At 56.2% G+C, this 15,410-nt stretch overlaps 1 protein-coding gene across 1 annotated transcript in view; it reads right to left on the bottom strand.

The window, feature by feature from the left end:
* Nucleotides 1-1,302: 1,302 nt before the first annotated feature.
* Nucleotides 1,303-15,410, bottom strand: part of LOC102044943 (neuroblast differentiation-associated protein AHNAK) — a gene marked incomplete at its 5' end in the record, with an annotated part of 14,885 nt that continues 777 nt past the window's right edge. The window contains 4 exon segments of the mRNA XM_031065763.1: nucleotides 1,303-8,341; nucleotides 8,343-9,351; nucleotides 9,354-11,973; nucleotides 12,127-15,402. Coding sequence (XP_030921623.1) covers nucleotides 1,303-8,341; nucleotides 8,343-9,351; nucleotides 9,354-11,973; nucleotides 12,127-15,402 — 13,944 coding nt within the window.

Genomic DNA, 15,410 nt, shown 5'->3' with positions numbered 1-15,410 from the left:
CGGTTCAGCTTTATTTTTAATGATAAACCCACGCTTTTCAGTTTATTTTTAATAATAAACCCATGGCTTTGGTTTATTTTAGTAATAAATTCATGTTTTGGGTTTATTTTATGTATTAAATCCATATTTTGGGTTTATTTTATGTATTAAATCCATGTTTTGGTTTATTTTATTAATACATACATTTTCTTTGGTTGATCTTATTAATAAATCCATATTTTTTGGTTTATTTCTTTGGCTAAATCCATTTATTTTTTAATTGTGCCCCTTTGGTTTATTTTCTTAACAGAGCCAATTTTGCCTCTGTTAATTCTTTATTTTTATATTAATTTCTTTAATAAATCTTTTTTTATGGCTCCACATTTTTACTTTGCTTTTCTTTTTTTTTTTAGCAATTCCAGTTTATTCGGTTTATTTTTTCAGTAAATCCATCTTTTTGCTTTGTTTTTTAATATGGTTTTAGGTTAATTTTTTTTAATAAATTCACAGTTTTGGGTTGTTCTTTTAATAAAAAATCCACAGTTTTGGTTTCATTGCTTTCAGAAACTAAAAAAAAAAAACAAATTTTGAATAAATCCATCGACCCAGCAGAACCTCCAGCCCCGCAAAAAAAAAAAAAGAAAAAAAAGGAAAAAAAAGAAAAAAAAAAGAAAAAAGCCAAAGAAAAGGTTAAAACGGAGGGGGAAAAAAATTCATTTCCATGAACCAAACACTGAAAATATTTTGGGAGGAGAGAGGAAAAAAACGGGGGACACAAAAATAAACCCCAATAAAAATATCAAAAAAAAAGAAAAAAAAAAAGAAAAAGGAGAGAAGTATTAAAAAAAAACCCAAACCCACTGAGAAATTGCTCTAACTACTCAGGAAAAAAAATGGAGACTGAAATATTCCCTGCCTCCATCTGAGGTTGTTGATGAACAAGATGGTCCAAAGCTATTTGTTCATGTAGTTCTCACAAATCACTGCTGGCTGGCCCATGTGGAGCTGTGATATGACTTCAATCTCCCATGCTTGCTCTTTCAGCAATAACTTGTTTCTTGAGCACTGTCATCTCAACACAACATTTATATTTAGTTTCCTAAATTTAAGAAACTGTTATGATGAAGGCATTTTTTGCTTTTGTAACTGGGCCATGTAATGTCATGTGACTCTTAATGAAACCATATTCTTATAAGAAATATTGTTCAAAATGCACCTTAGACTGCACCCAGGAAATGGGAAAATGCCAAATTTACTTTCAAAGACAAACTTTTAACACATTTAACTCTTTGACCTTTTGGCATAACATGAGAACAACAGTAATCAAGGCAGTATTAACGCCGGCGCCTCGGGCTCGGGCTCGCCCTCCAGGCTGCCCTTGGAGCCGGACGCGGAGCCGGACGCGGCTTCGGGGGAGCCCACCCGGCCCTTCTGCTTGGAGAAGTTGAATTTGGGCATCTTGAGCTTGGACCTCTTGAGCCGCGCCTCGGCCTCGTCCGGCTCGGCCTCGGGGAACTCGACGTCCACGCCGACCTCGCGGCCCCTGGGCTCGGGCTCCGAGAAGACGAATTTGGGCATGCGGAGCTTGGGGAAGGACACCTTGACCTGGCCGCCCTCAGCGCCCAGCCTGGGGCAGGAGGCGTGGAAGGTTCCGGAAGCGGCGCTGACCGACAGCGGCGCCGCCTCAGCCCCACCTTTGACCTTCGGCCCCTTCACATTGAGGTTGAACCCCGAGCCGGACACTTCCATGGCCGGAGCCTCCAGGTGGACGTTGACCCCTCCTTGAGGGGCGTCCACGCTGACCATTGACCCTCTGATGTCACCGGTCACGTCCACGTTTGGTCCTTTCAGCCTCAGGTCGGCGTTGGGCGAGGAGAACTTCGGCCCTTTCAGCTCCAGCTCGGGGCCCTCCAGCCCCCCCTGGACCTGGGCGCCCTCCAGGGTGACCCCCGCGTCCCCTCCGGGGCTGGAGAGGCTGAACTGGGGCAGCTTCAGCGACGGCAGCTTGATGGTGCCCCCCAAAATCTCAAAGCCGCCGTCGTCCACCGACCCCTGGGGGGGTTGGACACCGACCTCTCCCTTCAGCTTTGGTCCTTTCGTGTTGACATCCACATCCAGGCCGGACACGTCCGGCGAGGGCCCCTGGAGGTCCAGGCCGGCCCCCGGGGATTGGACGGAGCAGGGGACGCCCCCCTGGACCTCCAGAGTCGGGGTCTTCACCGTGGGCAGCTTCACCTTGCCCCCGAGGCCGCCGAGGTCCAGGCCCACTCCAGGCCCCTCCACGGAGCCCGAAATGTCCAAACCTCCCTTTAATTTTGGTCCTTTCAGGTTTCCCTCCAGCTCAGCTCCGGAGACGTGGGGCCCTTTGAGCTTCACGTCCACCTCCGAGCTCACGTCCGGCATTTCCAGCCCCAGACCCGTCCTGCCCCCCTTGGGCCACCCCAGGTTGACCTCGGGACCTTCCAGTTGCGCTCCGCCCACGCCGGCCTCACCTTTCACTTTTGGTCCTTTCAGCTCGACGCCGATGCCGGGGGGTCCCTTCAGCTCCCCCCCGACCTTGGCGTCCCCCGCGCCCACCTGGACCCCGGGCAGTTTCAACTTTGGGCTCTTCAGGTTCACCTCGGGGCCTTCCCCACCCACGCTGAGGTCGCCCTTGACCTCCAGGTCGCCCTCGGCTTTCGGGGCCCCTGCCGAGGCCTCCCCGCGGAATTTGTGCGATTTCAGGTCGAATTCGACGTCCGGGAAGGAGATCTTCCCAAACATGGGCTTCTTGCCTTTGGGGGACTTCACGGCGGCGTTCCCACCCACGGCGACGTCGGGGCCGGCGGCGCCGAGCTCCGCGTCCGGCTCGGCCCCCGCCGCGCTCACCTCGAACACCCCCTTCTTGCCCTTCACTTTGGGGCCGCTCACGTGGATTTTGGGCATCTTGAACTTGCTCTTCTTGCCCTTCGCGGACAGGTGGGCCTCGGGTGACTCCACGTTCAGCTCCGCCTCAGGTAAATCCACCTCGGCCTTGGGGCTCTTCATCCCGAACCCAAACTTGGACTTTTTGAACTTGGGAGCTTTGATGTTGGCTTCCGGGACCTCGACGTTCACGTCGGGACATTCAACGTCAACTTCGGGGCCTTTGACCCCGAATTCTGGGCCTTTGACCCCAAATTCTGGGCCTTTGAGGTCGACCTCGGGGCCTTTCAGGTGCCCTTCCACCTTCGGCGTGGAAATGTCAAAGCCGCCCTTGGTTTTGTGGCCTTTCAGGTTCAAGTCTATCTCAGGCATGGAGATTTTGGGGACGTTCACGTGCATTTCGGGCATTTTCAGTTTAGGCCCCTTCACTTTGCCCTCCGGCCCTTCAACGTTGACCTCTGGCAGGCTGAGATCAACCTTGGGCCCAGACAGATCCACCTCGGCCTTCGGCAAGTTCACGTCCACCTCGGGGCCTTCGCCCTTCAGGCCAAATTTGGGCATTTTCATTTTGGGCAGCTTCACCTTCCCCTCCAGACCATCGACGTCGACCGCCGGGCCCTCGATGTCCACTCTGGGGCCTTTGATGTCGACCTCGGGGCCCTTGAGACCCCCCTGGAGCTTGGGGCCATGCAGGTCAGCGTCACCTTTGACCTTCAGCCCCTTCAGGCTCAGGTCGATGTCCGGCATGGAGATCTGGGGGGTTTTCACCTGAATTTCGGGCATCTTCACCTTGGGCCCTTCCAGGGTCACGTCCGGCGCCTGAATGCCCACCCTGGGGCCCTTGAGGTCGACATCTGGGCACTGCAGGTTCCCCTCCAGCTTGGGGGCAGAAACATCGATGTCCCCCTTGACCTTGGGGCCCTTCAGGTTGAAATCCAAGTCAGGCATGGAGATCTTGGGGGCCTTGATGTGCATCTCGGGCATCTTGAACTTGGGGCCTTTGATCTTCCCCTCGGGCCCCTCAATGTCCACCTCTGGCCCTTCAATATCCACCCTGGGGCCGGACACGTCCAGGTTTCCTGTCGGGAGGCTCACGTCCACCTCAGGACCTTCTGCCTTCACCCCGGGCATCCCAAATTTGGGCATTTTGAATTTGGGCATCTTGAATTTCCCTTCTGGACCATGGATGTCCACGTCAGGTGCCTCAATGTCCACTTTGGGGCCCTTGATGTCCAGTTCAGGCCCCTTCAGGTCACCCTCGAGCTTTGGAGCAGAAACATCGATGTCACCCTTCACTTTGGGGCCCTTCAGGTTGAAATCAACGTCAGGCATGGAGATCTTGGGGGCCTTGATGTGCATCTCGGGCATCTTGAACTTGGGGCCTTTGATCTTCCCCTCGGGCCCTTCCAGCTCCACGTTGGGGAGATCAACATCGACTTTGGCGCCTTTGATGTCCATGTCTGGGGCTTTCAGGTCACCCTCGAGTTTGGGAACAGAAACATCAATGTCCCCCTTCAGTTTGGGGCCTTTGAGGTTGAAATCCACATCGGGCATGGAGATCTTGGGGGCTTTGATGTGCATCTCGGGCATGGAAAATTTGGGACCTTTGACTTTCCCGTCCACGCTCAGCTCCGGAGCCTCCAGGTCCACGCTGGGGCCCGAAATGGCCACGTCGCCCTTGGGGAGGGTCAGCTCAGCGTCCACCCCGTCCCCCTTGAAGCCAGGCATGGAGAATTTGGGCATCTTGAACTTGGGCAGTTTGAATTTGCCCTCGGGGCTGTCCATGGAGACCTCGGGGCCGGTGACGTTGACCTCGGGACCTTTCAGCTCCCCCTCCATGCTGGGCAGGGACACGTCCACGTCGCCCTTGACCCTGGGGCCCTTCAGGTTCAGGTCGATGTCGGGCATGGAGATTTTGGGGGCCTTGATGTGCATCTCGGGCATCTTGAACTTGGGGCCTTTGATCTTCCCCTCTGGGAGATCAATGTCCACGTCGGGACCTTCAATGTCCACCTTGGGGCCGGACACGTCCAGGTTTCCTGTTGGGAGGTTCACGTCCACCTCGGGGCCTTCCACTTTTGGACCAGAAAAGCCAAATTTGGGCATCTTGAACTTGGGGCCTTTGATCTTCCCCTCGGGACCTTCCAACTCCACGTCAGGGAGATCAACATCGACTTTGGGGCCCTTGATGTCGATGTCTGGGGCTTTCAGGTGCCCTTCCACTTTGGGGACAGAGACATCAACATCTCCCTTCACTTTGGGGCCCTTCAGGTTGAGGTCGATGTCAGGCATGGAGATCTTGGGGGCCTTGATGTGCATCTCGGGCATCTTGAACTTGGGGCCTTTGATCTTCCCCTCGGGACCTTCCAACTCCACGTCAGGGAGATCAACATCGACTTTGGGGCCCTTGATGTCGATGTCTGGGGCTTTCAGGTGCCCTTCCACTTTGGGGACAGAGACATCAACATCTCCCTTCACTTTGGGGCCCTTCAGGTTGAGGTCGATGTCAGGCATGGAGATCTTGGGGGCCTTGATGTGCATCTCGGGCATCTTGAACTTGGGGCCTTTGATCTTCCCCTCGGGACCTTCCAACTCCACGTCAGGGAGATCAACATCGACTTTGGGGCCCTTGATGTCGATGTCTGGGGCTTTCAGGTGCCCTTCCACTTTGGGGACAGAGACATCAACATCTCCCTTCACTTTGGGGCCCTTCAGGTTGAGGTCGATGTCAGGCATGGAGATCTTGGGGGCCTTGATGTGCATCTCGGGCATCTTGAACTTGGGGCCTTTGATCTTCCCCTCGGGACCTTCCAACTCCACGTCAGGGAGATCAACATCGACTTTGGGGCCCTTGATGTCGATGTCTGGGGCTTTCAGGTCCCCTTCCACTTTGGGGACAGAGACATCAACATCTCCCTTCACTTTGGGGCCCTTCAGGTTGAGATCAAAGTCGGGCATGGAGATCTTGGGGGCCTTGATGTGCATCTCGGGCATCTTGAACTTGGGGCCTTTGATCTTCCCCTCGGGACCTTCCAACTCCACGTCAGGGAGATCAACATCGACTTTGGGGCCCTTGATGTCGATGTCTGGGGCTTTCAGGTCCCCTTCCACTTTGGGGACAGAGACATCAACATCTCCCTTCACTTTGGGGCCCTTCAGGTTGAGATCAAAGTCGGGCATGGAGATCTTGGGGGCCTTGATGTGCATCTCGGGCATCTTGAACTTGGGGCCTTTGATCTTCCCCTCGGGACCTTCCAACTCCACGTCAGGGAGATCAACATCGACTTTGGGGCCCTTAAGGTCAATTTCGGGTCCCTTCAGGTCTCCTTCCATCTTGGGGACAGAGACATCGATGTCCCCCTTCAGTTTGGGGCCTTTCAGGTTGAGGTCGATGTCAGGCATGGAGATCTTGGGCGTCTTAAAATGCATCTCGGGCATCTTGAACTTGGGGCCCTTCACCTTCCCCTCTGGCAGATCAATGTCCACCTCTGGCCCTTCAATGTCCACCTTGGGGCCGGACACATCCAGGTCTCCTTTTGGGAGGTTCACGTCCACCTCGGGGCCTTCTCCCTTCAGCCCAAATTTGGGCATCTTGAATTTGGGCATCTTGAATTTCCCCTCAGGGCCGTGAATGTCCACGTCGGGCACATCAACGTCCACTTTGGGGCCTTTGATGTCAATCTCTGGGGCTTTCAGGTCACCCTCCAGCTTTGGAGCAGAAACATCGATGTCCCCCTTCAGTTTGGGGCCCTTCAGGTTGAAATCGACATCAGGCATAGAGATCTTGGGGGCCTTGATGTGCATCTCGGGCATCTTGAACTTGGGGCCTTTGATCTTCCCCTCAGGGCCCTCAATGTCCACCTCTGGCCCTTCAATGTCCACCTTGGGGCCTTTGATGTCCACGTCCGGCAAGTTCAGGTCCCCCTCGATTTTTGGTGCGGACAGGTCGACGTCCACCCCCCCTTTGACCTTGGGACCTTTCAGGTTGAGGTCCAGGTCTGGCATGGACAGGTTGGGAGCTTTGATGTTCATCTCGGGCATTTTGAATTTGGGGCCTTTGATTTTCCCTTTCGGACCCTCGACGTCGACGTCGGGAACTTCCACGTCCACCTTGGGTCCCTTCAGGTCCACCTGGGGCAGGGACACGTCCACGTCCCCCTTGACCTTGGGCCCCTTCAGGTTCAGGTCAATGTCGGGCATGGAGATCTTGGGGGCCTTGATGTGCATCTCGGGCATCTTGAACTTGGGGCCTTTGATCTTCCCCTCGGGCCCCTCAATGTCCACCTCCGGACCTTCAATGTCCACTTTAGGGCTGGACACGTCCAGTTCTCCTGTGGGCAGGTTCACGTCCACCTCTGGCCCCTCCCCTTTAAACCCAGGAACACCAAATTTGGGCATTTTGAACTTGGGCATTTTGATTTTCCCCTCCGGGCCGTGAATGTCCACGTCGGGGGCCTCGATGTTGACCTTGGGGCCTTTGATGTCCACCTCAGGACCTTTCAGCTCCCCTTCCAGTTTGGGGGTGGACAGGTCAAACTCGCCCTTCATTTTGTGCCCCTTCAGGTTCAGCTCCACGTCCGGCATCGACATTTTGGGTGAAGAAATGTTCAGAAAAGGCATTTTGAATTTGGAGCCCTTGGATTTTCCCTGGATGTCCAAATCCGGAGCCTGGACCTCGACTTTCGGGCCGGACAGTTCCACCTCAGGTTTTTTAACCTTCACATCCACCTCGGGGCTTTGAACTTTTGGGCCAGAAAAGCCAAACTTGGGAAGTTTAAACCTGGATTTTTTACCTTTTCCTTCCAGGTCCACCTTGGGCCCCTCCAGCTCAAGCTCCGGCCCCTTGATGTCCACTCTGGGGCCCTTCAGCTCGCCCTCCACCTTGGGCAGAGAAGCATCGAGGTCACCTTTCATTCTGGGGCTCTTGAGGTTCAGGTCGATGTCGGGCATGGAGATCTTGGGGACGTTGAACTGCAGCTCCGGCTTCTTCAGCTTGGGGCCCTTCAGTTTCCCCTCGGGGCCTTCCACGTCCAGCTCGGGGACAGAAACGTCGACTTTTGGACCCGAAATGTCGACCTCGGCCTCAGGGAGGTTCACGTCCACCTCGGGGCCTTCCACTTTGGGCCCAGAAAAGCCGAATTTGGGCATCTTGAATTTGGGCATTTTGATTTTCCCTTCTGGGCCGTGGATGTCCATGTCAGGTGCCTCAATGTCCACTTTGGGGCCCTTGATGTCCAGTTCTGGGCCCTTCAGGTCACCCTCCAGTTTAGGGACAGAGACATCGACATCGCCCTTTAATTTGGGGCCCTTCAGGCTGAAATCAACGTCGGGCATGGAGATCTTGGGGGCCTTGATGTGCATCTCGGGCATCTTGAACTTGGGGCCTTTGATCTTCCCCTCGGGCCCTTCCAACTCCACATCGGGCAGGTCAACATCGACTTTGGGGCCCTTGATGTCCTTTCAGGTTGAGGTCGATGTCAGGCATGGAGATCTTGGGCGTCTTAAAATGCATCTCGGGCATCTTGAACTTGGGGCCCTTCACCTTCCCCTCTGGCAGATCAATGTCCACCTCTGGCCCTTCAATGTCCACCTTGGGGCCGGACACGTCCAGGTTTCCTGTTGGGAGGTTCACGTCCACCTCGGGGCCTTCTGCCTTGACCCCGGGCATCCCAAATTTGGGCATTTTGAACTTGGGGAACTTTATTTTTCCTTCTGGGCCGTGAATGTCCACGTCGGGCACATCAACGTCCGCTTTGGGGCCCTTGATGTCGATTTCGGGGCCTTTCAGGTCACCTTCCACCTTGGGGACAGAGACGTCAATGTCACCTTTGACTTTGGGGCCCTTGAGGCTGAAATCGACGTCGGGCATGGAGAACTTGGGGGCCTTGATGTGCATCTCGGGCATCTTGAACTTGGGGCCTTTGATCTTCCCCTCGGGACATTCCAGATCAACATCAGGCAGGTCCACATCGACTTTGGGGCCCTTGATGTCAATCTCTGGGGCTTTCAGGTCACCCTCCAGCTTTGGAGCAGAAACATCGATGTCCCCCTTCAGTTTGGGGCCCTTCAGGTTGAAGTCAACGTCGGGCATGGAGAACTTGGGGGCCTTGATGTGCATCTCGGGCATCTTGAACTTGGGGCCTTGGATCTTCCCCTCAGGGCCCTCAATGTCCACCTCTGGCCCTTCAATGTCCCCCTGGGGGCCGGACACGTCCAGGTTTCCTGTCGGGAGGTTCACATCCACCTCGGGGCCTTCTGCCTTCACCCCGGGCATACCAAATTTGGGCATTTTGAACTTGGGGAACTTTATTTTCCCTTCTGGGCCATGAATGTCCACGTCAGGTGCTTCAATGTCCACTTTGGGGCCCTTGATGTCCAGTTCAGGACCCTTCAGGTCACCCTCCAGCTTTGGCAGGGACACGTCCACGTCGCCCTTGACCTTGGGGCCTTTCAAGCTGAAGTCAACACCTTCACCCCAGGCATCCCAAATTTGGGCATTTTGAATTTGGGCATCTTGAATTTCCCTTCTGGACCATGAATGTCCACGTCTGGGGTTTCAATGTCCACTTTGGGGCCTTTGATGTCCAGTTCAGGCCCCTTCAGGTCACCTTCCAATTTGGGGATGGAGACATCAACGCCCCCCTTGACCTTGGGGCCCTTCAGGTTCAGGTCGATGTCGGGCATGGAGATCTTGGGGGCTTTGATGTTCATCTCGGGCATCTTGAACTTGGGGCCTTTGATCTTCCCCTCAGGCCCCTCAATGTCCACACTCGGCATCTCAACGTCCACCTTGGGGCCGGACACATCCAGGTCTCCTTTTGGGAGGTTCACGTCCACCTCGGGGCCTTCTCCCTTCAGCCCAAATTTGGGCATCTTGAATTTGGGCATCTTGAATTTCCCCTCAGGGCCGTGAATGTCCACGTCGGGCACATCAACGTCCACTTTGGGGCCCTTGATGTCAATCTCTGGGGCTTTCAGGTCACCCTCCAGCTTTGGCAGGGACACGTCCACATCACCCTTGACTTTGGGGCCTTTGAGGTTGAAGTCAACATCGGGCATGGAGATCTTGGGGGCCTTGATGTGCATCTCGGGCATCTTGAACTTGGGGCCTTTGATCTTCCCCTCGGGACATTCCAGCTCCATGTCAGGGAGGTCCACATTGACTTTGGGGCCTTTGATGTCGATGTCTGGGGCTTTCAGGTCACCCTCCAGCTTTGGAACGGAGACATCGACGTCTCCCTTCAATTTGGGGCCCTTCAGGTTGAGGTCGATGTCGGGCATGGAGATCTTGGGGGCCTTGATGTGCATCTCGGGCATCTTGAACTTGGGGCCCTTCAGTTTCCCCTCAGGACACTCCAGGTCAACGTCGGGGAGGTCGACATCAACTTTGGGGCCTTTGACGTCCAGGTCAGGACCCTTCAGATCCCCTTCCAGCTTGGGTGCAGAGACATCGACGTCGCCCTTGACCTTGGGGCCCTTCAGGCTGAGATCAAAGTCGGGCATGGAGATCTTGGGGGCCTTGAAGTGCATCTCGGGCATCTTGAACTTGGGGCCTTTGATCTTCCCTTCTGGACACTCCAGCTCCACATCAGGAACATCCACGTCTACTTTTGGACCTTTCAGTGACACCTCCGGCCCTTTCAGGTCCCCTTCGAGCTTCGGCACGGACACGTCCACGTCCCCCTTGACCTTGGGCCCCTTCAGGTTCAGATCAAAGTCGGGCATGGAGATCTTGGGGGCCTTGAAGTGCATCTCGGGCATCTTGAACTTGGGGCCCTTCACCTTCCCCTCGGGGAGGTCAATGTCCACGTCGGGAGCCTCGATGTCCACCTTGTGCCCTTTGATGTCGACGTCTGGGCCCTTCAGGTCACCTTCCAGTTTTGGGGCAGAAATGTCCAAATCTCCCTTCAGTTTGGGGCCCTTCAGGTTGAGGTCGATGTCGGGCATGGAGATTTTGGGGGTTTTGAAGTGCATCTCGGGCATCTTGAACTTGGGCCCTTTGATCTTCCCCTCAGGACACTCCAGCTCCACATCGGGGAGCTCCACATCGACCTTGGGGCCTTTGATGTCAACATCTGGGGCCTTCAAATCTCCCTCAATTCTCGGGACGGACACATCAACGTCCCCCTTCACTTTGGGGCCCTTCAGGTTGAGATCAAAGTCGGGCATGGAGATCTTGGGGGCCTTGATGTGCATCTCGGGCATCTTGAACTTGGGCCCTTTGATCTTCCCCTCGGGGCCCTCCAGCTCCACGTCGGGGACATCCACGTCCACTTTGGGTCCTTTCAACTCCACATCCGGCACTTTCACATCACCTTCTATTTTCGGGGCAGACACGCCCACGTCTCCCTTCACTTTGGGACCTTTCAGGTTCAGGTCGACATCAGGCAGAGAAAATTTCGGCGCCTTGATGTTCATCTCAGGCATCTTGAGCTTGGGTCCCTTCCACTTCCCCTCGGGCCCTTCAACGTCCACCTCAGGAACGTCCACATCCACCTTGGGACCTTTAATGTTCACATCCGGACCTTTCAGGTCGCCCTCCAATTTGGGGACGGAGACATCGACGCCCCCCTTTAATTTGGGGCCTTTTAGGTTGAGGTCGATGTCGGGCATGGAGATCTTGGGGGCCTTGATGTGCATCTCGGGCATCTTGAACTTGGGACCTTTGATCTTCCCCTCGGGCCCCTCAATGTCCACCTCTGGCCCTTCAATGTCCACCTTGGGGCTGGACACGTCCAGGTTTCCTGTCGGGAGGTTCACGTCCACCTCGGGACCTTCTGCCTTCACCCCAGGCATCCCAAATTTGGGCATTTTGAATTTGGGCATCTTGAATTTCCCTTCTGGACCATGGATGTCCACGTCTGGGGTTTCAATGTCCACTTTGGGGCCTTTGATGTCCAGTTCAGGCCCCTTCAGGTCACCTTCCAATTTGGGGATGGAGACATCAACGCCCCCCTTGACCTTGGGGCCCTTCAGGTTCAGGTCGATGTCGGGCATGGAGATCTTGGGGGCTTTGATGTTCATCTCGGGCATCTTGAACTTGGGGCCTTTGATCTTCCCCTCAGGCCCCTCAATGTCCACACTCGGCATCTCAACGTCCACCTTGGGGCCGGACACATCCAGGTCTCCTTTTGGGAGGTTCACGTCCACCTCGGGACCTTCTCCCTTCAGCCCAAATTTGGGCATCTTGAATTTGGGCATCTTGAATTTCCCCTCAGGGCCGTGAATGTCCACGTCGGGCACATCAACGTCCACTTTGGGGCCCTTGATGTCAATCTCTGGGGCTTTCAGGTCACCCTCCAGCTTTGGAGCAGAAACATCGATGTCTCCCTTGATTTTGGGGCCCTTCAGGTTGAAATCAACATCGGGCATGGAGATCTTGGGCGCCTTGATGTGCATCTCGGGCATCTTGAACTTGGGGCCTTTGATCTTCCCCTCGGGCCCCTCAATGTCCACCTCTGGCCCTTCAATGTCCACCTTGGGGCCGGACACGTCCAGGTTTCCTTTTGGGAGGCTCACGTCCACCTCGGGGCCTTCTGCCTTCACCCCGGGCATCCCAAATTTGGGCATTTTGAATTTGGGCATCTTGAATTTCCCCTCAGGCCCATGAATGTCCACGTCAGGTGCCTCAACGTCCACTTTGGGGCCCTTGATGTCCAGTTCAGGCCCCTTCAGGTCACCCTCGAGCTTCGGCAGGGACACGTCCACGTCGCCCTTGACCTTGGGGCCTTTGAGGTTGATGTCCACGTCGGGCATGGAGATCTTCTGGGTCTTGATGTGCATCTCGGGCATCTTGAACTTGGGCCCTTTGATCTTCCCCTCGGGCCCCTCCAAATCCAGGCCGGGCACCTCAACGTCCACTTTGGGCCCTTTAACGTCCAGTTCCGGAGCCTTCAAGTCCCCTTCCACCTTGGGGAGGGACACGTCCACCTCTCCCTTCGCTTTGGGTCCCTTCAGGTTCAGATCCACGTCCGGCATCGAGATTTTGGGGGATTTGATGTTGAGTTTGGGCATCCGGAATTTGGGACCTTTCCACTTCCCTTCCGCTCCTCCAACGTCCACCTCTGGCCCCTCAATGTCCACCTCCGGCCCCGAGACGTCCACCTCTCCTTTGGGCAGGGTCACGTCCACCTCGGGCCCCTCCATTTTGGGTCCGGACACGTTGAAATGAGGCAATTTCATCTTGGGCATTTTCAGTTTGGCCTCTGGACCCTCCAGGTGGACATCCGGGACCTCCACGTCCACCTTCGGCCCCTTGAGGTCACCTTCGACCTTGGGGAGGGACACGTCCACCTCTCCCTTCCCCCTGTGTCCCTTCAGGTTCAAATCCACGTCAGGCATCGAGATTTTGGGGGATTTGATGTTGAGTTTGGGCATCTTGAATTTGGGGCCTTTCATCTTCCCTTCCGGACACTCCAAGTCCACCTCAGGCACGTCCACATCCACCTTGGGACCTTCCACGTCCACCTTGGGACCTTCCACATCCACCTTGGGACCTTCCACGTCGATTTTGGGAACTTTCACGTCGATTTTGGCACTTTCCGCGTCCACCTTGGGGCCCTTCACGTCGATTTTCGGGCCCTTCAGCCCAGAAATTCCAAGGTCCCCTTTGAGTTTCGGGGCCTTCAAGCCCAGATCCACGTCGGGCATGGAGAGTTTTGGGGTCTGAACGTTGAGTTCGGGCATTTTGAACTTGAGGCCTTTCCCTTTGACCTCTGGCGCTTCCACGTCCACGCCGGGGACGTCGATGTCCACCTTGGGGGCAGAAATGTCCACCTCCCCCTTGGGGAGCGTCACCTCCAGCTCGGGGCTCTCTCCCTTCACCCCAAATTTGGGCATTTTCATCTTGGGGAACTTCAGTTTGCCCTCAGGGCCTTGGACATCCAAATCTGGCGCCTCAACCTCGACTTTGGGGCCTTTGATGTCCAGCCCGGGCGTTTTCAGCTCCCCTTCCAGTTTTGGGGTGGAAACGTCCAAATCTGCCTTGGCTTTGGGCCCTTTGAGGCTCAGGTCGATGTCGGGCATGGAGATCTGGGGCGTTTTGATGCCCACCTCGGGCACCTTCACCTTGGGGCCCTTCAGGTCCATGCCGGGGACCTCGACGGCGACGCTGGGACCCGAAACGTCCACTCCGCCCTTGGGAAGGGTCACCTCGAGCTCGGGGCTCTCTCCCTTCACCCCAAATTTGGGCATTTTCATCTTGGGGAACCTCAGTTTGCCCTCGGGGCCTTGGACGTCCAAATCTGGCGCTTCAACCTCGACTTTGGGGCCTTTGATGTCCAGCTCGGGGCCCTTCAAACCCGGCACGGACACGTCCAGGTCACCGCTGGCCTTGGCACCGTTCAGGGTCAGCTCAACGTCCGGCACGGAGATTTTGGGGGCCTGGATGTCCAAACTCGGCACCTCAACGTCCACCTTGGGGCCGGACACCTCCACGCCGCCCTTTGGGAGGTTCACGTCCAGCTCCGGACCCTCTGCCTTGACCCCGGGCATCCCAAATTTGGGCATTTTGAACTTGGGCATCCTGAATTTCCCCTCGGGGCCGTGCACGTCCACTTCGGGCGCTTCAACGTCCACCTTGGGGCCCTTGATGTCCACGCTCGGGACGCCGACGTCCACCTTGGGGCAGGAGACGTCCAGCCCCCCTTTGGGAAGGGTCACCTCGACGCTGGGGCTCTCTCCCTTCACCCCAAATTTGGGCATTTTCAGCTTGGGGAACCTCAGCTTCCCCTCGGGCCCCGGGATCTCCATTTCTGGGCTCCCCACCTCCACTTTGGGGCCTTTGACCTCCAGCCCGGGGCTCTTCAGCTCCCCTTCCAGTTTTGGGGCAGAAACATCCACATTTCCCTTCACTGCAGGCCCCCTGAGGCTCAGGTCGACGTCGGGCACGGACATTTGGGGGGTCTTGGCGCCCATCTCGGGCACCTGCCCCCCAATCTGGGGCCCTTTAAGGTCCAGCTGTGGCCCCCTCAATTCGCCCCCCAGGGCGGGCACGGACGCGTCCACTGCTCCCTTCAGCCCCTTCACGCCCACGTCCACCTCCACGCCCTTCAGGCCAGCGCCAGGCCCGGCCACGTCCACCTGGGGCCCCTTCAGGTCCACCTGGGGCCCCTTGGGGTCCCCTTCCCCTCGGGGGCCCCTCAGGTTCAGGTTCACGTCCGACAGCGAAATTTGGGGCGTTTCCACCTTCTTGAAGGTGGGGCCTTTCCATTCTCCTTCCAGGGCCACCTCGGGGCCGGCCCCGCCCTTGGGGACATCCACGGTGGCGCTGCCGTCACCCTGGGCGGTGAATTTGGGGAAGGTCAAGTGCGGGATTTTGATTTTCCCCTTGGTGCCATCCGGGGCTGGGACCTCCACGCTGGGCACGTCCAGGGCAGGGGAGGGGACCTTGGTGGCGCCTTTGACCGCCACGTCCACCTGTGGCACCGGCGTGGACGAGCAGGTGACGTCCATCCCAGCGTCCACCTGCGGGGCCGGAGCTTCTCCGCCAGCCTGGAACCCGAACTTGGGGATTTTTCACGTCGGGG

Source organism: Geospiza fortis, unplaced genomic scaffold (assembly GCF_000277835.1).
Source record: "Geospiza fortis unplaced genomic scaffold, GeoFor_1.0 scaffold1593, whole genome shotgun sequence".
NCBI lineage: Eukaryota > Metazoa > Chordata > Aves > Passeriformes > Thraupidae > Geospiza > Geospiza fortis.
The sequence above is the reverse complement of the archived record's forward strand: the minus strand, read 5'-3'. Positions and strand labels throughout refer to the sequence as shown.